At 40.0% G+C, this 24,628-nt stretch overlaps 1 protein-coding gene across 2 annotated transcripts in view; it reads right to left on the bottom strand.

Annotated features, from left to right (window-relative positions):
- Positions 1 to 114: 114 nt before the first annotated feature.
- Positions 115 to 24,628, bottom strand: part of fech (ferrochelatase) — a 50,912-nt gene continuing 26,398 nt past the window's right edge. For both annotated transcript variants that reach the window (XM_048547024.2, XM_059649530.1), the window contains 6 exons: positions 20,068 to 20,174; positions 19,424 to 19,522; positions 12,150 to 12,257; positions 11,068 to 11,232; positions 8,648 to 8,707; positions 115 to 6,954 (listed from right to left, as the gene is read on the bottom strand). In XM_048547024.2, the coding sequence (XP_048402981.1) occupies positions 6,820 to 6,954; positions 8,648 to 8,707; positions 11,068 to 11,232; positions 12,150 to 12,257; positions 19,424 to 19,522; positions 20,068 to 20,174 (674 nt within the window). In that variant the 3' untranslated portion in view covers positions 115 to 6,819. The remainder of the gene's footprint in view (positions 6,955 to 8,647; positions 8,708 to 11,067; positions 11,233 to 12,149; positions 12,258 to 19,423; positions 19,523 to 20,067; positions 20,175 to 24,628) is intronic.

The following is a 24,628-nucleotide window of genomic DNA, read 5'->3' as shown; positions in this document are numbered from 1 at the left end:
TATCATTTAAATGGTGAGAGATTGCACATTTCCAAGATGTAAATGCACCTGGATTCCCCAGTACATGGACTGCAAAAAGCTAGCAAGTAATTTGGAAAGAACAATGTTATCATTTATTGTAAAAGGAACAGAATACAAAAAGATAAATCATGCTTCAGTTACACAAAACAGTAGTGACATCATATCTGGAGTATGTACACAGAACCTTTGACTTTTCCTTTTAAAGGAAAAGAAACATGTGCTGGAAGCAGTTTACTGGACTAATATCTGTAACAGGCCTATTATGTTGAGGGAAGATTGGCAGGATAGGCTCACATCCACTGGAGTTTAGAGTAGTCATTACCTTGACTGTAATAGAAGATGAGTCTTGACAGGATGGATGTGGAAAGGATATTTCCCGCTTGTGGAAGAATCTAGAATTGGAGGTTACCCACTTAAGGCAAAGATGAGAATTCTTCTCCTCTCAGTTGAGTGACTTTGGACTTCTTCATTGTAAAAGTAGTAGAATCAGAGTTTCTGATTATTTAAGGCAGAGAGGGATTCATTCTTGCAATTAAAAGGATGAAAGGTTATTAGGGTAGGCAGAAATGTAGATCAGGTTATAATCAGGTCATATGGAACAATCTCAAGGGGCCAAACTGCCTTCCTGCTCCCAATTCTGTAGTAGATACAAATTTTGCACAAACACACTCTCAATTCCATCAAAAGAATGACTTCTGTAATGCTGTAAGGTAATCAATACTTTTGCAATCTATCAGCAAGTAAATCATTTTTAAAAACAAGAGCTTCAGATACAATTTTTATTACAGATACTTTCATCACTTAAGATTGTGCTCAACACTTTCTTCATTTTGTTCCCATCCATTTTAAATAATCAAATTTCACATTAAGAATCATTACTAATGAAACCAATGCTTCAGAAATTTTATGCAAGTTAACCAATTTGTATGTTGAGGTCATTTGATATTAGCTCTCGATTTCATAATTATTTAAGATTTGTGACATTCTCCATCCTGCAACTCCCATATAAAAAGGATGCTCACAGAAATAACTAAATGAAATATAAGATCGCTATCCCAAATTGGTATCACCAAGGCAAAAGTAATGATAGATTGGAGATTTACTAGATTGATACCTAGAATGGACCAGGATTTTCTTGACAGGATGGGCCTGTTAGCATTTGAGCTGAGGAATAAGCGCTGACTTTGAAGTGTACAAGATTCAGAATGACATTCAGAAACTGGACTTGGAAAGGATGTTTCTTCTTGTGGGCACTTCTAGAACTAGGGGACACAGTTTTCACATTAGGGGTTATCGTTTCACATAAATGAAGAAAGAAGACTGTACAACATTGGAAACAAAAACAGAAATTGCTGGAAAAGCTCAGCAGTTCTGGGAGCATCTGTGAAGAGAAATCAGAGTTAACATTTCGGGTCCAGTAACCCCTTCTCAGAACTGCAACATTGGAACTCTCTCAGAAGGTGAAAATGGGTTTATTTATTGGTTTCAAGACAGAGCTGGATAGACTTTTAAATAGGAGACCATCAAGGGTTACTGGGGTAAATGGAAATGTGGATCTCAAAACAAGATCAATATGATCTTATAGAATAGTGGAGCAGGCTCAAGGGGTTGAATACTTGTGCTTCTGTTCCACGTGTACATCACTTGATTATCTGGCAATTGATAATCTTGTGATAAATAGCACATTAAATGTTTCATTTTTGATTACTTACCATTGAAATAAACCAGAACATGTTACAGTGTCATTTCAGCATGAATATTAGCGTTCAGCTAATGGCTAACAGTAATACTGATTTTTGTTTTAAAATGTACTGATAGCAAAGTAAATCAAACCGGTTTTATTCTAGATTTACTTATAGACATGTATAAATTAATGGTGAACTTACAGTAGTCATTACATTGTGCTTTGTTGAAATCCGTGCTGTAAAGGGTAAATACAACTAGCACAGTGGAGAGAGCTGTGTTGGCAAGCAGAACCAATGAGGAGAATGAATTAAAGTTATGGAAGCACAAGAATTTCAATACACATGTCCTTTTTCTTCTCAAAGCAGATTAAAAGGGTCTGTAATTAATAGTTCTACCTGAACTCAAATGGAATTCATACAGAAGAGATTACAAAACAGGTCACCTTTTTTCTTAAACTTACTATTACATTTTTGCAGAATTCAAGTCAAAATTCAGTTTGCCCAATTCACAAACGTATAACCAGAAACAAATGGAAGAATAAATATGTTAATATCATAGTACTGTCCATTGCTTTTAAGCCCCAAACATTACAGAACTTCTGATTTAGTGCTGTTACTGGGGATAAGTGGTGTCCAATTTAAGTCTGCTTCATGTTTCCTTTCCATGTCTGAACCATTGTTTTTCATAAACACTAAAATAAAGCCAATGCTTTTGTGTTCATACCAATAATTTGAAATAACATAGTTGCACTTGGTAAGTTATTCGGAACAGTCCAATTCAGTTCCTACAGAAGTGAAAAACTTACCAACAGGGCTGTTACAAGAGTAGCAATAAGTGAGAAACTGCATCTAAATTATTCAATCAACACAGAATCATCAACCATCTTCAAAAAATAAGTTAATTTTAACACAAAAATCACTTCTTTCAAAAAAGTAGTTAAAAAACTCGTAGACGAAGGAAAAAAAATTGCATCAACAAACTCTCGTTGAAAGGATGCTCCCAAAACAATTTTTAGTGGGAAAATGAGATGCAGGAAAAAATATTGATCAACACTTGAGAATGTGGATTAATTTCTTTTGCTCGATTTCTTTTAAATTCACAAAGTGCACTTAAATATCAGAAAATTTAATGAGCAAATTGAGAATTTTTGTATGTGGAATTCCAGGTATAAATTAGGTCAATGCAGTTCATGTGTATTGGAACCTAAAATATATTGTTTCATCTGTGCTACAACGGATTGGCTAGCAAAAATACAGCCCAAGGATTAAAGTTACAATGTGAATGTATAACTGGCAAAAAGCAAATAGCAGGGATGAATGGCTGCTTTTCAGACTGAAAAGCTGTGAAACCTCCATAACAGCTTCTTCCTGTGCTGTAGGATTCCGCGAAGCAGCTGTTTAAAATTATGAGAAAGTAACTTTAAGTGCCACATCTGGTCATCTGAAGTATTTCATTCCCTGGTTATGTCCAAAATAATTTGATATTCTAACTATTTCTATGGCTGCTCAACTGCCTTTGAATAAACCTGGTAGCTGGTAAATTGATGTGGACACAATGGCTTTGTGGTATTATCGCTGGACTGTTAATACAGAGACCCAGATAATGTCGTGGGGGTCTAGATTTGAATCCTGCCATGGCAGATGATGGAATCTGAATTCAATAAAAATATCTGGAATTAACAATCTAACGATGACGGTGCTTCCATTGCCGATTGTTGGAAAAACCCATCTGGTTCACCGTCCTTTAGGGAAGGAAAATGCCATCCTTACCAGGTTTGGCCTACATATAATTCTAGACCCACAGCAATGTGATTGACTGTGAACTGCCCACTGGGCAATTAATGCTGCCTGGTCAGTTATGCCTTCATCCCGTGAATTAATTAAAAAAAGAACACTGCTATCATTGGGTAATGTATTGTTGCCAATCACTCGTGTACGATTCGTGCTAACAAAACTCCTTTCCAAAGTTGACTGCAAGTAGTAAACGGGTGAAGAAAACAAACCCAAAATTAACTTGTCTCAGTCCAGCTTATTGTGTATTTGAAACAAAACAACAATACCTAAATTCTTTATTGTGTGATGATTAGATTCCTCCTTGACTAGGTTGCCCAGAAGTGAAGCCTTAATAAACTAAAGTCCACTTTGCAGATTTGCACAACCCAATTCATACTGTGTTCTCAATAACTGCCTTTCAGCTGAATGCATCAGTTTAACTTTCACTTTTTAATCATGTTCTACAGCATTTTATTTGTTCCCTTTACACTTCACAGCATAATAGGTACTGTTTAAAAAAGGGTTGAGAATAAAATATACCAAAAGACTAAAATTTAAAGGATATAGGCCAAGGTGCAAGGTTAACGGAGGCATCCTAAAATGTCACGGCCCATTTAAAATCTTACACATACATCATGTTTCTCCAGCAGAAATAGTACTTGCTGGCGAAACTCAGGAGGTGTAGCAGGATCTGTGGGGGAAAAAGCAGATTCTAGTGAAGTCACTGACTCAGTGTTAAATTTGCTTTCTTCCCACAGATGCTGCCAGCAAATTCTGTTTTTGGTTCAGATCTCATGCATTCAGTTTTATTTTACTTCAAGATGTTTCTCATCTGATTTCTGGGCAAGCAAAATAGCATACAGCACCTTGTAGCAAGAACAAGCTACCCTCAGTGAATGATTAATTGCAGAGAAATGATCCGCACATGTAGTCATTAGAAGTATCCAGGATGAAATAGACTGCCTGACTGGCACAATGGGTGTCCCTACCCCCAAGGACAATAATGGTTCAAAAGTTCACCTCTATGTTTATTAACAATGCCAACAAAAATGCACGAGTAAGTAGTGGCAGGAAGATCAACACTTCTATACAGGTAGGTTTTAATTTTAGTGGATATTGTTGATTACTTGCAGATCCCCAAGATTTAACTCCACCAACCCGCACCTAATCTCTTTGAACAACAGGCTGTTGGGAAAGTGCGTACAGTATTTACCAAGTAAATAATGATGAGCATTGAACATGGTAAATAACTTCCCATGTGTATATAAATCCAGACTTTAAAATCTGAACTTCAAGCGTATTTGGCTCTTGCCTCCATCTAATACCCTCAAAATGACTTTTCTAACAACCTGGAAACTCAGGTAGAGGGAGCCAAGGAGTAAAGTAAGCCTTTTGATCCTTTTATTAGTTTAAAAGTCCTTTCTGCTGGTTTAAAGGTTTGGTTTTAATTTATTACAAATTAATTTCCATGGTTGAATTTTCCTAATACTCCAGCTAGAGCAGTGTATGGAGTTTTGAGTTCATCTACAGGAAGATAAACACTCATGCAGGGGTAGAACAAAGTTTAACTGACCAATTCCTTGGAGGGACTGAGCTACAAAGGAAGATTAAATAGACGGCCTCCTCATTCTCTGAAGATGGATGTAGATACATGTAGGAATAGACCATTGAGTCCCTTGAGACTGCCTGCAGCTGATCTCATTCAAATACACAAAATTCTTACAGGAATCAACAGGGTAGATGCAAAATGTTTCCACTGGCTGGGGTGTACAAATCCAGGGCAGAGTTTAAGAATATGCAGTAGACCACTCAGGACTAAAAATAATTTTTTCACTTGCATTCATGAAGGTTTGGAATTTTTTGTCCCCGAAGCTTCAGAGAATCAGCAATTTAGAATGTTCAAGACTGAAACCTTACAAATGTAAGAATTAAGAGCAGTAGAGATTCATCCCCTACAGCCTATTCTATCATTCAATACGATGTAATCGAGGCCTCGAATCCATACTTCTGCTTACCCACCTTCAGCTCTCTCATTCGTCGAGAATCTAACTGTGTCTGTACCATTGTTAGGAGTGTTTCAATGACTCATAACCCTCAGAAAATATTCTCATCACCCCAGATGTTTAGCCAAATCAACTCCGAATTCTAGTCTCTTCCACAAGGAGAAACATTTTTTCATTATCCACTCGGCAGCAATTGGTTCTTACATGTTATAAACATCAAGGGATATGGGGATTGTACAGTAAAATGATGCTTAAGTAGAGGCCAGTTATGATCTCAATGAATGACAGACTGAAATCCAGCAGGACTGAATAGCCTACTCCTGCTCCATTTCTTGTGACACAAGGGACTGCACTCAAGATGAATCATGTCACAAATGCAAGTTAACATGTTGATATCATCTTGGCAAATTAAATTACGAACAGCACATTCGTTTATAAATTTGGGCTTTTAAAAATAATAATCTCTAATAGGGGAGTCTGTTTGAGTTACTCTCCTGAGCTGACATGCCTAGCATTCACAAAAAAACCTGATATAGTGAAGCTGGCCACTTGGCTAGGATGTCCGACACTCGCTTACCAAGGTAAATTTTCAACAAAGAACTGGAGTGTGCTCTCATGGGGAGTCACAGAAATTGCTATAGGAACACTCTGAAGGCTTCACTTCTGAGGTCTGACATCGAATTCAAGTCCTGGTGCAACCAAATTTTAAAAAAAAATATGATGTGGCTCTTTAGAAGGCAAGTGTATTTGAAGCAGTGAGAAAATGCGAGTATAAATCTTTACTTGTTTGAAACTTAGTCTGCTGTTTCTGTTCTACTCGCAGAATAAGTGTCCAGATACACAGTTTGGTTTTTGTAGTCACGCACTCAAACAGCCATGTGCCCATAAGAACCCATCCAAGCACCTCTGACAATGGCTACCTTCACCTTGAAGGGCAAGGACAAAGTTAATCTCTACCAGGTATGATTCATGTTCAAAAACCTATGCATGAGCAAACAAAAGGTGTAGCCTTTAAAAGCTTAGTCTTCAGCATTCCTTAGGAAAAAAGAATCGAAGTAAAAAAAGTGCTAAAAAAACTGAGATATTAAACTTTTGTATCCATGCACATTGATTTGAGAACAGTGTAAGCTGATGCATTTATACTCTCTTCAAAAGTCTGTTTTTTTAGTCACAATAATAAAAATGTAGCTTCAGAAGTGAAGGCAATTTCTTGATGAGATTTACATTCAACACACATGCTATTTCAAATACCATCACAGCAGAAAGCAAACCACCAAGACGACCATTCGATCAAGCTTTTTCTGAAGGGCAGAAAATATCAGGACGCAAGTGCCATTTCAGAGATTCTGTTTAGCAAAAAATGCCTTTGTTTCTCCACATATTGGATTAACGCAGAGCGGACAACGTAGACTCAGTTGTTTGGAAGAAGTTTCTGCTGATTTTAGGTGTTTATCAACCAAATCTGCTAGGGCCTAGAAAATAAGAATTGGTACTTTTAGGACAAAAAGTGGTTTTACTCAGAATCAACAGTATTAAACAATAACAGCCACAATTACCACAAAGTAAATTAACAGGTTATGCAGCAGAACATGGTGTCGGTAGTACACTACCTAATGGCTGATGATTTCATTTCTCTGCTGCTACATATAATATCATAGCTCAACTCAGAGCGCCCATTAGTATCACACTTTGTTAGTTTGTAGAACAATCATCCCTAAAACTGCACCAGAACAGGAGGAGTGGGGAGGATTTGAGGATCCACTGGAGTAACTGCTAGAATCTTGGCCTTCAAATGACATCTAAATTACAGATCCACACAATTTTATTCTTTACTCCTGAATTTTAATCAGTGTTAAGCAGACCAATCCTAGGGGGTATTTGAGGGGCAAGAACTGCTTGTACTGCAGTAGTGACTGACTGATAGGTTATTAACCAACTGGGGTTTTATGACAATCTGCCAGCTTTCATGGTAACTTTTCTGGTACTCCCCTCACACATATCCAATTTCTCAAGCTAATATGAAATTTTAAGTTGTAATCTTTGGTTTCAGGGAGTTGAAAAACAGTAAATTGGTTTTGAACTAATAGCATTCAAGCCTTCACGCAAAAACGTGTTGCTGTGACACAGCCAATATCAACCAGGAAGCTCCTCTGGCCTGATGCTACTTATTGCTGACTAAGTTAATCGTCCGTAGTGCTGCAAAGATGTTTCAACTGGTTTCATTATCTCCTGATCTCTGATCAATATTCCTCAATGAATAAGAGAGAAAATCTGATTTAAAAGAAAGAAAGTGCTTGAATTTACACTGATGTGGAGGTGCCAGTGCTGGACTGGGGTGGTCAAAGTCAGAAGTCACAGTGACCCGATGAAGGGGCTGCGTTCGAAAAGCTTCCGATTTCAATTAAACCTATTGGGCTATAACCTGGTGTCAGTTGACTTCTGATTTTGAATTTACATTACACTTTCACAACCTTGTGTCTAAGAGCACTTTACAAACAATGAAGAAGTTCTAAAAAGCAGCCGCTGTTGTATTTGTAGGGATGTCAACAACTGCATAAAAGAACATGGAATTTAGCTGAGCTCAGTCATCTCACTGGACACTATATGTGCAAGCCATTCATAACCAAGTTAACACCTGTCATTTACAAAGCTGAATAGGGAGTTTAACAGCACAGCATACAGGAGCAGAATTCGGCATTTGACCCAACGAGTCTGCTCCATCCTCCACTTCCCTGCCTTTCCCACATAATCCATGATTCCCTTACAGGTTAAAATGCTGCCTACCTCAACTTGAATATATTTAACAACCCAGCCTCTAGAGCTCTCTGCAGTAAAGAATTCCACAGATTTACTACCAAGAAGAAACTCCCTCTCACCTGTGACTACTAATTTTGAGATTATGCCCTTTGGTCCAAGATTTTAAAGAAGATCTTGGTGTCGGTTTTTAGATTACTTGCTAGTTTGGCCTTTCAGTTTACTTTCATGCTTACTGAATGTCTTTTTTCACCAACGACTGTGTGTCATTATTGAATTTAAAATGGTCTTTACTTTCCACATTAAACCGACAACGGACTTCTAATCTGCAAAGTACACATCCACAAAATCCATTTGTCTGGAGGTTAATATAAATTGTGTTATGAAGTTAAACATAATAAACCATGTCACCTTTATAAACAGCTGGCTTCCATTTAATGACTCTGCTCTCCTAATGTTTTCAACTCCACACTGAAACAGATATCACGGAAAGAAAACAAAAATTATTTCGAAACACATTTCACCAAGACATTCATTTCTAATTTTATGTAACGCATAGCAACTCAAATGACCAATTGCTCAGAATACTGCCTTTGCAACACTCTGGTAAATCCATTTCAGATTGATAAAGTGAAAATCTTCTTTCTGCCATTTTTGAGATGTTCACATGAAATTGATTTATTAATTCAGAAAGACCGTAGAACAAAAGCATCCCCAACAGAATAGTCAATGACAGTCTCACTCATAGGGTTTATGAAGGCTGATTTGGAAAATGGGAAAAAAAAACACCAGTGTAAGGGGGCATGTCTTTGAGACGTGGCTACCATATATTGATGGGTACAATAAGAAGAATCAACATGGAGTTACATTGCAGGAAAAGTTGCCTTATGATACTGATGGGACTAGAATTGTAAAAAATGTTCATTTTTCATCTCAAACAGCATAAAATAATGCTTGGGATCTCACATGCCCTGTCAAAACCACATCAAGCAAGGACCAGTCAATTGTCCAAAAAGAAGAGAGGAAGCAAAGAAGGAAAACAGAAGACAAATTATTCCTATGGATCACACTTACTCCTTTCCAAGTGATTGGCTATGTGGCACAAATGGTAGAATACTGATGCATTTTATTGCCTGCAGAGTGTCAAACATAGGCAAGGAAACTCCAGCTAATTAGCTTTTATCCCTACCCCTACAGTTGCCAGCCTTAAACCAATACAAAATCACTATTTAACAGAGAAATGGTTGAAGGCACTGCAAAGACTGTGAGCCCCAACAGCATCCTGGCAATAGTACTGGATGCTTGCACCTCTTGCCAGGTTGTTCCAGTACAGTTATGACACTGGCATCTACCAGACAATGTGGAAAATCATCCACGTAGGACTCATTCAGGGTCCGATACATGAAAAAAAAAGGACAAGTCCAACTAGGCAAATTGCTACCTTGTAAGTATGCTCCTGAGCTTCAGTAAAATGACAGATGGTATAACTGACAATGCTATGTAGTGGCACTTTCTCAACAGTAACCAGTTCTCTGATGCTCAAATAAAGTTCTACCAGGCACACTCAGCTCCTGAGTTGCCTTGATCTAAGCATTAAGAGCTGAGTGTGACAGCCCTGACATTTAGCCTGTACAAGTTGCATTGCAACAAATTATCAAAATTCCTTTTACAGTACCCTCCAAACCCATAACTTCTAGTACCTAAAAGATTGAAGGCAGTAAATGCACGAGAAACGCTACCATCTGCACGTTCTCCTCCAAGCCACAACTATCCTGTCTTGGAACTATTACATTCTCTTCACTCTTGCTGGGTTAACATCCTGGAACTCCATTCCAAACAGCATCATGGGTGCCCTACACAGTGGTTCAACAAGGCAAACGACCTCCACCTTCTCAAAGGCAATCAGGAATGCACCAGAAATACTGGCTTAACTAGTAACAGCTACAACCCATGAATAATTAAAAAGGTAAACTGGATACAAACAATAAATTTATTGAAGATGGACAAAGAAAAATAAAAGAAAATAATACCTGTTGCAATTTTTTATTAGAAAAAATATTTTAACAGCTTATTCTTAAGTTATATCCTATAGCCTTAGTTACCCCATAAAGGAAACAATTTCTTGGTATCTATCTTATACAGTCCACTTAAGATCTCATGTTTCAATAGTGATCAGCTTGCATTTTTTTCTAAATGCCAAACAAACATCGATATACTTATTTTTAAATAACCTGCGCAGACATGTTATGTCCCACCTTAAGCAGGAAGGATTTGAACCCAGAAGGTCTGGGTCAGAGGTAATGACAGTATCATTGCACCACAAGACCTCATGTGACGTGATTAATACAGAACTAGAAAAAAATGCACTTCAGCTGGGGAGAACCCATTTACCCTTCTTTCGTAAACAGGCTCTGCAACCCAGGAATGAATTAAGTGAACCTTCTTGAACTACTTCCAAAAGCAAATGCATATTGTTTTCCATAATTAGAAACAAAAAGTGTACACTTCAGATGTGGTTTCACCCCAAAACCTGTACAATTGCTTAAAACATTGCTATTTCCACATTCTATTCCTGCGCATCTTAATTATGTGCAAACCATAATATGCAACATGCTCGTATTACTGGAACCTTTGTTCCAGGCAAAGCATATCATAAATGAAAGCAATTAATCATGACAGATTTAAACTTGGATTGGAGAGTCTGTTTTTCCACCGAATTTCCAAAGTTAAAGGGATTAACCCTTGCAAAACAACAAAGAGAACTCACTTCCTCAATCAATATTGGGAGATTATAAAGATGGCCAAGTATCACAAACAACCTGACAACTTACCTCATTGGCTAAGATTTGTGCATATTCTATATCAAGTTCATGCAGTGTTTCAATGTGATCACTGGTAAAAGCAATAGGGACCAATAATAAGTTTTTGTTGCCTCTCTCACACAATCCTTTGATAGTGTCATCTGTAGAAGGTCCAAGCCAGGGCATTGGACCAACCTGTATTAAAGAAAACGAATTACACTATTAACAGAAGTATCTCGTCACTTTTCAAGAACTGAAGCACAAATGGTTCAAGCTATTTACACCTGATTTTTCTAGATTTATGACAAACTTTATGACGCTATTAGATGCAGAATCGAGTAACTGAACCAAACGAGCTTCAATAGCCGCAGTGATTGTCAAATACCAGCAGGTGTCACTTGATGAAAGCATTTCATATCATGTCTTAAAATCATATCATATCTTAAAATGAAATACCATATCAAAACATGTAACAATGTCCCATCATATAGTTTTTCCAGTTTATCAATTCTCTATCAGTTCTACCCAGTTCAAATGCAACTTGGTTGACTAAACTTTATTCAACATTATTTTAAAACATGTCTGAAATGGATGGGTCACAAAAGTACATAGCAACGTGAAATAAATATACGAAGCCCTTTTTTTATTGGCATTGTACCAAAGTCTCCCTACAGGTACACTCTCAAATTTTCCAGAATGAACGACAGATTTTCAGAAATATGTTAGCCATTCAGTTTGACACCAAGATCTACTGATGCAATAGTCTCCAATGACATAATTGCTTAAATGACATTTCACAAGGTTTGCTCACTCAAACATTTAAAATCTCCCTGTCTTAGTCAGCCTAAGCCCAAGAACAGCAAGCTATACTGGGAGGGCAAACAGTAGCCACAGTAAACTGACTGAGTTGTTTTTTGGTATGCACAGAACCAAAGAATCATCTACACAAAATAAACCACACAAAACCAATATATCAAGGGATTTGAAACAAAGGCAGGTAAATAAAATCAAGGTATAATTTAGTCACACTGTTGAACAGAGGAATAAATTTCATATTGCAGTTGTAATCTTCTGCAAATAAATAAATAATGGTATTCAGAAGTGCTTGTTACCTTAGACTGCCACACCAGCCTGTACGGATTACTGAAATTTAGCTTTTCCATGACTCGCTGGACAGTTGCTCCCACTTCTTGTGGATAGGGGTCACCTCGATTCACAACCTGAAAGACAGACAGTGCTCACAAACAATGGTAACATAATGGATTCCATATAGTTAGTTATTCAAAAATATACAATGGCCAATAAGTGCTAGTTTTGGCGTGGTAATGTACACATCCAATTATTTAAACACATTCCCTAATAACACCTTACACAGTAAATACAATGGAACAATTTATCAAGATGAAGGATGAGAAAAAATTTTGGTTTTAAGAGCAGCTCCTTTGAGGTATTTTCAGTTTTGGAGCGGATTTCCTTGAATGCTACGAGGAGAAATTACTGTTTGAGAAGCTATTGCATTGTTTTGGAACTTTAGGGGAAAAGAAATCAAAACAACAGCACTTTAAAAAGGAGGAGGAGAAACAAAGGCAATGATCAGATGCAAAGTGAATGAAAATGAGAAATAAACCTGACTGCTGTCTGAACCAGCAGCAAACCTGCACAGCTGACTGCTTTACTGTTTGATTTCAAGTATCTCTGGAGGTCAGAGTTCATCTAAGAAAAATAAATAAAGCCAAATTCACAGCTGTCATTGGAGAAACATTTGTGGGGTAACTCACAGCAGGCGAGCCAATGAGTGTTTTTTTAAACAGTGTAACCTTATTGTTTTTGTTTGTAAATCTACAATAGTGAGTATAGCAAGTTCCTTTTTGATTATATGTTTTATTGAGATCTGTCTCTTGATCAAACTTTAAAAATACAAAACACTAAGGCACTAAGTTAGCCCGGAGCAATGTTTTTTAGAGCAGTAAGACTGTGCTATTTTCTGGGTCTGCAGACTGTTAGGGTTCAAAGATGGCATTTGACAGAGTGATGTGCTCTACCTGTTGGATGTGCAAGATTAGGGAGAGTTTCCTGGTTACTGATAATTATATCTGCAGGCAGTGTGTTTCCTTGCAAATCCTATCGGATCACATGGATCGATTGGAGCAGCAGTTAGAGGCAATAAGGAATTTACAGGAGCTAGCTAGCAGGTGTAATGGATATATATTGTCAGACAGATGGGTTACTTCCAGGAAATGTCGGAAAGGGAGGCAAGTCATGCAGGAGTCTACTGTGACTATCCCTATCTCAAACAAGTAGGCTGTTTTGGAAAACGTAGTGGGTGATGGACTCCCAGTGGAATGTGGCACTGGCAGCCAAGTTTCTGTTACCAAGACTGGCTCTAATGTAACAAGGGGTGCGTCAAGGTAAGTGATCGATTGCGATAGGGGATTCTCTAGTCAGAGGCACAGACAGACATTACTGCAGCAGATAGCGAGACATCAGAATAGTGCATTGCCTCCCTGGTGCAAGGATATTTCAGAGAGGGTGCAAAATATTCTGAAAGGGGAGAGACAGGAGGTTGTTGTACACACTGGAACGAGCGATACAAGAGAAAAGGTTGAGATTTTGACGAGAGAATATAGAAAGTTAGGCAGGAATTTGAAAAAGAAATCCTCAAAGGTAGTGATATCTGGATCACTCCCAATGCCATGAGCTAGTGAGGATAGGAAGAACAGCACAGGATAGATGAATACGTAGCTGAGGAACAGGTGCAGAGGAGAAGGACTCTCATTTTTGGATAATTAGAATCTCTTGTGAAGTAGAAGTGGCTTGTATAAGGAGGACAGATTGCACTGAATTGGAACTTGGTCTACTGAATTGGTGAAGAGATTGGATAGGCTGCTCAGGAGGCTTTAAACGAGTAAGGTGGGGGGGGGGCGCTAGGATTTGGTAGTGGTGGTGATGATAGGAACCCAGGAAGCTGGTGAGGAAAGAGATCAGTCTGTGACTGATATAGTTGGGAAAAAAAGCAACTCAAACACAGTCAGGGCAGACATGAACAAAGCAAAGCAGAGAATGAGGGAGGACTGATAAGTTAAACTGCATTTATTTCAAAGCAAGACACCGAACAGTTAAGGCAGATGAACACAGGATATTCCTGGGAATACGTCCAGGGAAGTTATTTGGGTGGAACTGAGAAATAAAGGGATGATCATTTTATTGGGATTGTACTATAGATCATCCCCAGTAGGCAGTGGGGAATTAAGAAATTTGTAAGCAGATCTCAGTCATATGTAAGAATAATAAAAGGTGGTTATGGTAGGGGATTTTTACCTTCCAAATGTAGACTGCCACAGCGTTAAAGGCTTGAATGGAGGAAGTATGCACGAGAAACGTTTCTTATTCAATATGTGGATGCACCTCCTACAGAAGGTGCAAAACATATCTACTCTTGGGGAATAAGGCAGGGCAAGTGACAGATGTCGGTGGGGACCACTTTGGGGTCAGCAACCATAACTTTATTAGTTCTAAAAGTGATGCAAAATGATTGACTGAATCTAAAAGTTAAAGTTCTAAAATGAAGGAAGGCCAACTTTGCCAGTATTAGGCAAGAACTTTCACAAGTTGATGGGGGGGGGGGGCGCGCTTTGGCAGGTGGATGCTTGAAGGTAAAGGGACGGTTAGAAAATGGGGAGCTTTCAAAAATGAGATAATGAGAGTCTAGAGACAGTATGTTCCTGTTAGTGTGAAGGGCAAGGCTAGTAGGTATAGAGAATATGGGATGACAAGAGAAATTGAGGTTTTGGTTAAGAAAAAGAAGGAAGCATATGTCAAGTATAGATAGCAGAGATCAAGTGAATCCCTAGAAGAGTATAAAGGCAACAGGAGTATACTTGAGAGGGAAATCAGGATGGCACAAAGGGGTCATGAGATAATTCTATTTGCCAAAGCTAAGGAGAATCCAAAGGGAGTCAACATATACAAAAGGACAAAAGGGTAAATAGGGAGACAATAGGGCCGCTTAAAGATCAGCAAGGCCTCCTACATGTGGAGCCATGGGAAATGTGGGAGATACCAAACGAGTATTCTACATCAGTGTTTGCTGTGCAGAAGGACATGGAAGATTTACAATGTGGGAAAATCAATAGCGGTATCTTGAAAAATGTTCATATTAGAGAGGTGGTGGTGCTCGACGGCTTAAATTGCACAAAAGGTGGATAAATCCTCAGAACCTGATCAGATATATCTTAGAACTTTGTTGGAAGCGAAGGAAATGATTGCTGACCCCCTTGCTGAGATTTTTTTAAAAATCATCAATAGCCACAGGTGCGGTGCCAGAAGACTGGGGTTTGGCTAACACAGTGCCACTATTTAAGAAAGGTGATAAGGAAAAGCCAGGGAATGATAGACCGGTAAGCCTGACATCAGCAGGGAATTCCAGGGTTTTCCATGTTAGGATGGTAAATGGCTTGGAGGGGAACTTGCCAGTGGTGGTGTTCCCATGCACCTGCTGCCCTTGTCCTTCTAGATGGAAGCGAGTGCAGAAGCTGTCAGAGGATCTTTGGAGAATTTTGCATACCATCTACGAGATGCACTGCCAAACGTCAGTGCTGTATGGAATGGATGCTTGTGGACATGGTGCCAATCAAGCAGGCTGCTCTGCCCTGGATGGTGACAAGCTGGAGTGTTGTTGGGGCTGGGCTCATCCAGGCATGTGGGAAGTATTCCATCACTTGTGCCTTGTAGATGGTGGAAAGGCTTTGAGGAATCATATGGTAAGTTACCTGCCACAGTAGTCCTAGCCTCTGACTTGCTCGTGTTTATATGGCGAGTTTAAATGGAGTCAATGGTAGCCCCCAGAATACTGATAGTGGGGGAATTCAGTGACGCTAACACCTTTAAAATGCCACAGGCTAATGGTTATATTGTCTCGTACTGGAGATGGTCATTGCCTGGCATTTATGGTGTGTAAATATTACTTGTAACTTGTCAGCCTAAGCCTGGATATCACCCAGATTTAGTTGCATTTGAATATGCACTGTTTAAGTATCTGGAGAGTTGCGATTAATGTCGAACATTGCCAATAATTGCACAAACATTCCCACTTCACACCTTATGATGGGGGGGAAGGTTACTGAGGATGGTTGGACCTAGGACACTATCCTGTGGAGCTTCTGTAGAGTTGTCTGGAGCTAAATTAGCAGACCACCAACCACAACCATCTTCCCATTTGCTAGGTATGACACCAACCACGAGATTTTTGCACCCAATATCCATCGGTCCCAATTTTGTTAGGACTCCTTAATGCCCCACTTGGTTGAACGCAGCTTTGATGTCAATGGTTGTCACTCTCACCTTACCGTGGAAATACAGCTCTTTTGTCCATGTTTGGACTAAATCCCATCAGCCATGATTTGAATGGCAGAGTGGACTCGATGGGCCGAATGGCCTTACTTCCACTCCTATGTCTTATGGTCTAAATCCGTAATGAGGTCAGGACCTGAGTAACCATGGCAGAAACCAAGCAGGTGTTGCTTGATTGCACTGTTCCCAGACAATTAAATAAAAAGACCGATGGGGTGATAATTGGCTGGGTTGGATCTGTCTTGCTTTGTGTGTACAGGACATACCTGGGCAATTTGTAACTGTATTGGAAGAACTTGGCTGGGAGCACAAGCCTATTGCCAGAATGTTATCAGGGTCTACAGCCTTTGCAGTATGCAATGCCTCCAACTGTTTCTTTTTATCATGTGGAATGAATTGAATAGGCTGAAGACTTGCATTTTTGATGCAGCAGACCACTGGAGGAGCCCCAGATGGGTCACTTTTGGAACTTCAGGCTGACGATTGGTACAAATGCTTCAGCCTTATCTTTTGCACTTACATGTTGGCTTCTTTTGTCATTGTGGATTCGTGGAGCCTCTTCCACCAGTGAATTGTTTAATTGTCCATCATCATTCAGCATGACAGGATGTGGGAGGACTACAGAGCTTAGATTTAATCCGTCAGTTGTGGAACCGTTTAGCTGTGTCTGTCTACTTCATCAGGCTGACCCCTTATTTTTTGGTACTGCTGACGCTGCCCCGGGCATGCCGTCCTGCACGCTCCATTGAACTAGGGTCAATCCCCCGGTTTGATGGCAATGGTTGAATGGTGAAAATGCCGAGCCAAAAGGTTGCAGATTGTGCTGCAATACAATTCTGCGGCTGTTGATGGCCCCTTGAACATCATGGATATCCAGTGTTGAGCTGCTGGATCTGTTCACAATCTCGGACATTTAGCATGGCAATGGTATCACATCACACATTGGAGGGTATTCTTAATGCGAAGGTGGAACTTCATCTCCACAGGGCATGTAGTAGTCACTCTTACCAATGCTGTCAGGGAACAATGCACCCGCAGCCGGCAGATTGGCAAGAATGAGGACAAGTATGTTTTTCCCTCTTGCGGGTTCCCTCACAACCTACTATAGACCCAGTCGGGCAGCTACGTCCTTTAGGGCCTGAAGAGCTCGATCAGTGTTGCTGCTGAGCCATGTTTGTTGGTGGGCATCGAGATTGCCCATCCAGAGTACATTTTGTGCTGTTGCCACCCTTAATGTTTCCTCCAAGTGTTGTTAAACATGGAGGAGTGCTGATTCATCAAGGTTGGGCAGTACAACAGGTTTCCTTGGTCATGTTTAGCCTAAAGCCATGAGATTTCATTGGGTTCGGATTCAAAGTTGAGGACTTCTGGGACAACTCCTCATATACCACTGTGCTGCCACCTCTGCTGGGTTTATCCAGATGGTGGGACAGGACACTCAAGGTATGGGGATGGGGGTGTTTGGGGCTGTTGTACTTAAGAATCGTACCTTACAAACAATGTCAGGATGCTGCTTAAGTAGATTGTGAGACAACTCTCCCAATTTTGGTACTAGAACCCGGACGTTCGTCAGGAGCACTTTGCAAAGTTGTTTCTGTCTTTTCCAGTACCTGGGTCAATGTCAGGTGGTCTGTTCGATTTCATTTCTTTGTTGAAACTCTGTAACAATTGATACAACTTTAATGGCTTACTAGGTCATTTAAGAGCAGTGTTGAGAGTCAACCACATTGTTGTGGGTCTGGAGTCACATGGGGACCAGATCAAGTCAGGATTGCAGATTTCTTGCCCAAAGGACATTCATGAACCAGATGACTTTTTCCAACAATCAATAATGGTTTCAGATTTGTAATTTCATATACTTTTTGTGAACCATAATACTGACACACAAATTAAGCCATTTGGTCCATCCAGTCTTTGCCACGATTCAATCATGGTGGATATGTTTCTCAACCTCATTCTACTGCCTTCTCCCTGTAAGCTTAGGCTCTTGATTGATTTCCTAACTAATCTTAAAACATATTCAATGGCTTGACCTTCAAAGCCTTCTGTGGCAACGAGTTCCATGGATTAAACAGCCTCTGGCTGAAGAAATCCCACCTCACCTCAATTCTGAAGTCCCATCCCTTCACTCTGAAGCTGTACCCTCCAACTAATGTAAACAGCTTTGCCACATCCACTCTATCCAGGCCTCTCAGTATTCTTTAAGGTTTAATCCCCATCATCCTTTTGAATCAGTCAAGTACACATCCAGAGTCCTCAACTACTCCTTGTATAAGCCCTTTATTCCTGGAATAATTCTTGTTAACCTTCACTGGAGCCCATCCTTCCACAGACACAGGGCCCAAAACTGCGTGGAATATTCCAAATGCGGACTGACGAGAACCTTATGCAGTGTCAGCAGTACATCCCCAATCCTATTTTCTAGCACTCTTGAAATAATGCTAACATTACATTTGCCTTCCAAACTGCCAACTGAACATGCATGCTAATCTTAAGAGAACAATGAACAATGACTCCCAAGTCCCATTATGCTTTGGGTTTTCAAAAATTTCCCCAATTTAGAAAATAGTCCACACCTCAATTTTATTATCAAAGTGCATGACTTCACACTTTCCAATATTGTATTCCAGCTGCCACATATCACGTCCACTGGATGTCCTTTGTCTAACTGAATTCAAATTCCACCATCTACCATGGTGGGATTCAAGGGAGTCCCCAGAACATTATCACACGACTATGAATCCAGAAACTTAGCTAATACCATTAGGCCATTGTCTGCTTGTTGTACCTTTAATCTCAGTTTTAGGTTAGGAGAGCAAAAGGTTTTTTAAAAACTGTGATGCAATGGTTAACGAGCACAATGAAGACAAGACAGAAGATCTTGGGCCGATCAGGTGAAAAAATGAGCTCAGATACAGATCCCAAAACGGACCAAAGACATAAAACTTAACTAGGTGCGCAAAAAGTCAGAATTCATTCAGGTGCACTTCTAGTCAAACAGACTCTTTCAAATACGATATTGCTCTAAGGCACTTACAGACATCGGCAGAGAATGAGCAGAGAACAAAATGACTACATCATCTCTTTTCTCAGGTGGAAATCGATCAAGTTCCTGCCGTACATGATCCGCAAAACACTGCAAAATAAACAAAAACTGTTAACCAAATCATTACTAATATAAATGACAATGTAGGCGCACTTCAAATAAAACCAGTTGCATATTCTACATTGACTGTCGGTTCTCAGATGATCAAAAACATTTTATTTTCAAAGTCAAGTAACCTGAGAAAGTAATTAAGTTTGAATAGTAGGCAGCTCATCGGTGACAGACATCATTGCAGCTGCTTTAACATGCAACACAGATGAAGGTGTATCATTTGAAAAGTACTACACTGCTAAGCCTCAGATGTAATTACCAGTGGACAGAGGGCCAAGAGGCTGTCTGGCACAATTGTAGTTTCCTCACAACAAGCCATGCTGCTGATTTGCAGCACTTGTAAGGGGCACTTCAGAGGACTCAAAGTCATGTTTTTCTCTAAAATACAGAGTAAAATTAAAACCCACATTTTAGTCCCTCCCAGCGTGTTCAAACAGTCAGCTGAGAAGAACACTTCTAGGAACTGTATTTGATACAGAATATTCCACCAAAGCAAGAAAACAAGTGGATCCTTAACCAATTACCTGAATTAATAAAGGATGTGTTGGCCACCTGTCAATTGTACTCCATTTCATCTTAGGTGCTGCTCTCCTGCCATTATAGTACCGATAAATTGCGTTCAAGCTACTTCCTATAAAAGAAAGCAAATCAAATAAACCGTTCCTTCACACAAGGCTATCAATTCTGTGGCCTTGCCATCATTTTCCACAAACAGTTAATGAAACGTTGCACTAAGGTAAAATATGTTGTACACTTTAAGATGGCAAAAAGTATCAGTGTTTGGTATAAAGGCATACAGTGAAAACTTGGAAAAATACAAAAAGGTTAAAGATTAAATTATGATGAAAGAACTCAAAGCATTTGTTTTAGAAGTCAGAAGAGGACAGATATAACTATTAAGGAAAGTGTAGAATCGCTTATTTTCCTTATCTCCAAAACAGTAATCAACCCCAAACACTAACAAGGAGCACCTAGTTAACAGTCAGCTGCCTACCTACAGTTTGGGTTCTGCTGGGGCTTCATAGCTCTTAACTTCAATACAACCTTGGTATAAACTTGGGCAAAAAAAAATTCTTTAGATGAGATAAGAGTAATAGCCCTTGATATCAAATCCCATTTGACTGAATATCCAATTAAGCAGCCTGAGCAAAGCTGGAATTAACCAGGATTGGGGGAAAACCGATGGTTACAGTCATTCCCTGTACAGAGGAATACAACTGTGGGCATTGAAGGTCAATTATCTCAGCTTCAGAACATCTCCGCAGCAGCTTGTCAGGGTAGTGTCCTAAACTAACTAACTTCAGCTGTTTCATCAGCTACCTGCCCTCCATCTTGAAAAGTCAGAAGTGGGCATGTTTGCTGGTGACTGCGCAATGTTCAGCGCCAATCCTGATTCCTCAGATACTGAAGCAGTCCAGCTCCAAATGGAAAAAATCCTGGACAATTTCCAGGTTTGGGCTGACAAGTGGCAAGTGATATTTGCAGCACACAAATGCTTGACAATTACCATCTCCAATAAGAGACTGATAATCTAAATACTGGCCCTCAAAATTCAATGGCGTCGCCATCACCGAACCAGATAATCCCTACAGTGTGGGTGCAGACCATTCAGCTCAAAGTCCGCACTGACCCTTCACACAGCATCCCACCCAGACAAACCTCCCTTACCCTATCCCTGTAATCCTACATTTATGATGGCCAATCCACCTAACTTGTGCATCTTCAGACTGTGGGAGGAAACTGGAGCACCTAGAGGGAATGCTTGCAGACACGGTGAGAACGTACAAGCTGCACACAGTCAAACAACGGAGGCTACAATCAAACCTAGGTCCCAGGCGTAGCAAGGCAGCAGCATTAACCACCGAGCCACTCTATCACTGTCACCCACTATTAACCGTCTGGGGTTACCACTGACCAGAAACTGAACTGGACTCACCATATAAAATAGTGGGTTACAACAGCTGGTCAGAAGTTTTGACTATTGCAGCCAGTAACTTACTTCTTGATTCTCCAAAACATGTCCACCATCTATGAGACATAAGGCAGGGGTGTAATGGAATACTGCCCATTTGCCTGGATGAGTGCAAATGCAACAGCAGTCAAGAAGCTTGACACTACCCAGGATAATTCGGCCTGCTCAATTGTTTGTAAATGTGGTGCTATTCACACTACTGACATTCAGAAGGAGCAGTGTATATTATCTATATGATATGCCTGACAAAATTCACCAAAAGATCCTTAGACAACACCTTGCAAATTCATGAATACTTCCATCTAGAATAAAGGCAGCAGATACACAAGAATGTCACCAGTTGCAAGTGCCTTTCCAAACCATTCACCACCGTGACCTGGAAATATATTGCTTGTCCTTCACTGTCTTTGGGTCAAAATCTTGTAATTCCCTCTCTAAGGGCATTTTGAGTCTTGCTACTACACACTGACAGTAGCAATCCAAGACATCTGTAAGAACTATCAGTAGTAGGCTGTTTGCCCCCGTGAGACTGCTCCACCATTCAAGAGGACCAAGGCTGATCTGACATTTCTCTCATCCATTTACCCGTTAGCCCATAACCCTTAATTCCCTTACTGATTGAGAATCTACCTACCTCAGTCTTAAACATACACAAGGACTAAGTTCCAACAGCACTCTGTGGCAAGGAGTTCCAAAGACACTCAACCCTAAAAAAAATTCTCCTCAGTCTTAGTCTTAATTGGCGCTCTTTATTCTACCCTCTGATCCTAGACTCTCTCCATAAGTAGAACATCCTCTCAGCATTTATCCTATCAAGCTTGGGAACCTTATATGTTTCAATGAGATCACCTCTCATTCTTTGAAACTTCACGGAGTACAATCCTGATATCTAGTCTTTACTCACAAGGTACTCTCTCTAAATCAGGGATTATCCTTAGGAATCTTCCCTGAACTGCTTCCAATGAAATGATATATTTCCTTTGATAAGGGAACCAAAATTGCTCACACTACTCAGATGTAGTCTCACCAGTGCCTTGTACAGCTGCAGTAGGGCTTCCCTACTCTTCTACTCCAAACTGCTTAAATTAGCAGCCAACACTTCATTAGTGGGAGGAGATTGCCCAGTGGTATTATCATTGGACTGTTAATCTAGAGACCCAGACAGCATTCTGGGGACACTGATTCGAATCCTACCATGGCAGATGGTGACATTTGAATTCAATAAAATATCCGGAATTAAGTTTCTAACAATGACTGTGAATCCATTGTCAGTTATCAGGAAAAACTCGTCTGGTTCACTAATGACCTTTAGGGAAGGAAACTGTCATCTTTGCCTACATGTGACTCCAGACCCACAGCAGTGCTGCCGACTCTCAACTGCCCTCTGGGCAATTAGGGATGGGCAACAAGTGCTGCCTAACCAGCGGTGCCCTCATCCCATTAATGAATAAAGAATAAAAAGAGTCTTCCCGATTACGTCCTGCACCGGTGCACTAGCTTTTCGTGTTTCGTGCACAAATATCCCCACAGCTCTCTGCAGTTTTTCTCTATTTAATTAAGATTCTGTATTTTGCTTCCTTCCAAAGTGAATAACTTTGGATTCTCCCTGCTAGACATGCTGCATTTTCCCAGGAATTTCTGTTCTTGATTCATACACAGAGGCCTCTCTTCTGCCAACATAAGTAACGCTTTCAAATTTTGCACCTGTCCGAATCACTCAGAAGCTTAGCGAGGCTGCGGTTCCCCGATCCTTTCTTCATGGCACTGCCTTGGCCAATCAAGGTTAACTTGCAAGCAAAACGCACCTTTTAGTCCTGTAGCATAAACTGTGATCATTGGAAATTTGGCACTTTCATTTGTTCTGATGAGTAAAATTTCTAAAATTTTTCATTCATTCATGGAATTTGAGCATCACTAACTAGACCCACCGATGGGTTCAGTCCAGGTGGTAGTGAGTTACTTTCTTGAATTGCTACTGTCCTTGGAGTGTAGATACATTCATTGTGCTGTTGGGGAGGGAGTTCAAGATTGTGACTTTGACCGAGAAGGAACGGAAACATAATTCAAAGATAGGACATTGTGTGATTTGGAAAGAAATTAGTAAGTAATAGTGGGTCCGATGAATCTGCTGCCTTTATCCCTCTTGGTGGCAATGGTCACAAGTTTGGAAAGTTGTGATAACAGAGGAACCTTGGTGAATTACTACAATGCATCTAGTACACGATACACACTACTCAGACTTGCTGTTATAGCTAGTACTTGTATGACTGGTCCAGTTTGGTTGTTTTAAAAAGTTAACATCCGGTAATACTTCAATACTTCACAGAAGAAATTCAGAAACCCTGCATGCAGGTACAAACTTCATTGCAACAAAATCGGAATTTAAAAATAAGTCTTTGTTATAATTGTGCAGAGATTCAGCAAAACTACATTTGGACTAAGGCGTGCTATTCTGTTCTCTGCAAAATCAGGAAGGAGGCTGAAAAATCAGCCATGATCATACTGAATGGTAGAGCAGATTAGACCTGTCCTTTGGTCTACCACTACTTCTACTTCGTGTGCTTGTAAACAGTATAAACATCTCTCAGTTTTCCAACACTGCTACATACATCTACTTTGCCATTGAAGCAATCACTTCAAATGCAAAAGCGCTCAGATTTCCTGGTCCAGCTGGATTCTCACAAGACCAGGGAGTCACTGGCTTAACATATGCGACCGCCCAGACAGCACTGAAGCAACAAGCAGTTTTCAGTTAGAACAGGATTCTATTAAGTAATGGGCAACTAGCTTGCAACCACCAACAGATTATTATTAAGCTTTCAAGTATTAAGGCAAAGTTGAATATGCATACAAGTGTAAGGACTCTGGTTGATAACACTGCCAATATTTCAAAAGGAGGCCAGTTGGGGATCAATTAACCCAGTGGATAAAACACCTGGTGTGCCAACACTGTGGGTTCATCAGAGAATCCCTACCATGTGGAAACAGGCCATTCGGTCCAACAAGTCCTTACTGATCCTCACAGCATCCCATGCAGACTCATCCCCCTAATCTATGGCAGTTTAGCATGGCAATTCATCTAACCTGCACATGTGGACTGTGGGAGAAAACTG

The sequence above is a fragment of the Stegostoma tigrinum genome, chromosome 1, assembly GCF_030684315.1.
Source record: "Stegostoma tigrinum isolate sSteTig4 chromosome 1, sSteTig4.hap1, whole genome shotgun sequence".
In the NCBI taxonomy this organism is placed as follows: Eukaryota; Metazoa; Chordata; class Chondrichthyes; order Orectolobiformes; family Stegostomatidae; genus Stegostoma; species Stegostoma tigrinum.
Note: the sequence above shows the minus strand (reverse complement) of the source record. Positions and strands in the feature narration are given on the sequence as shown.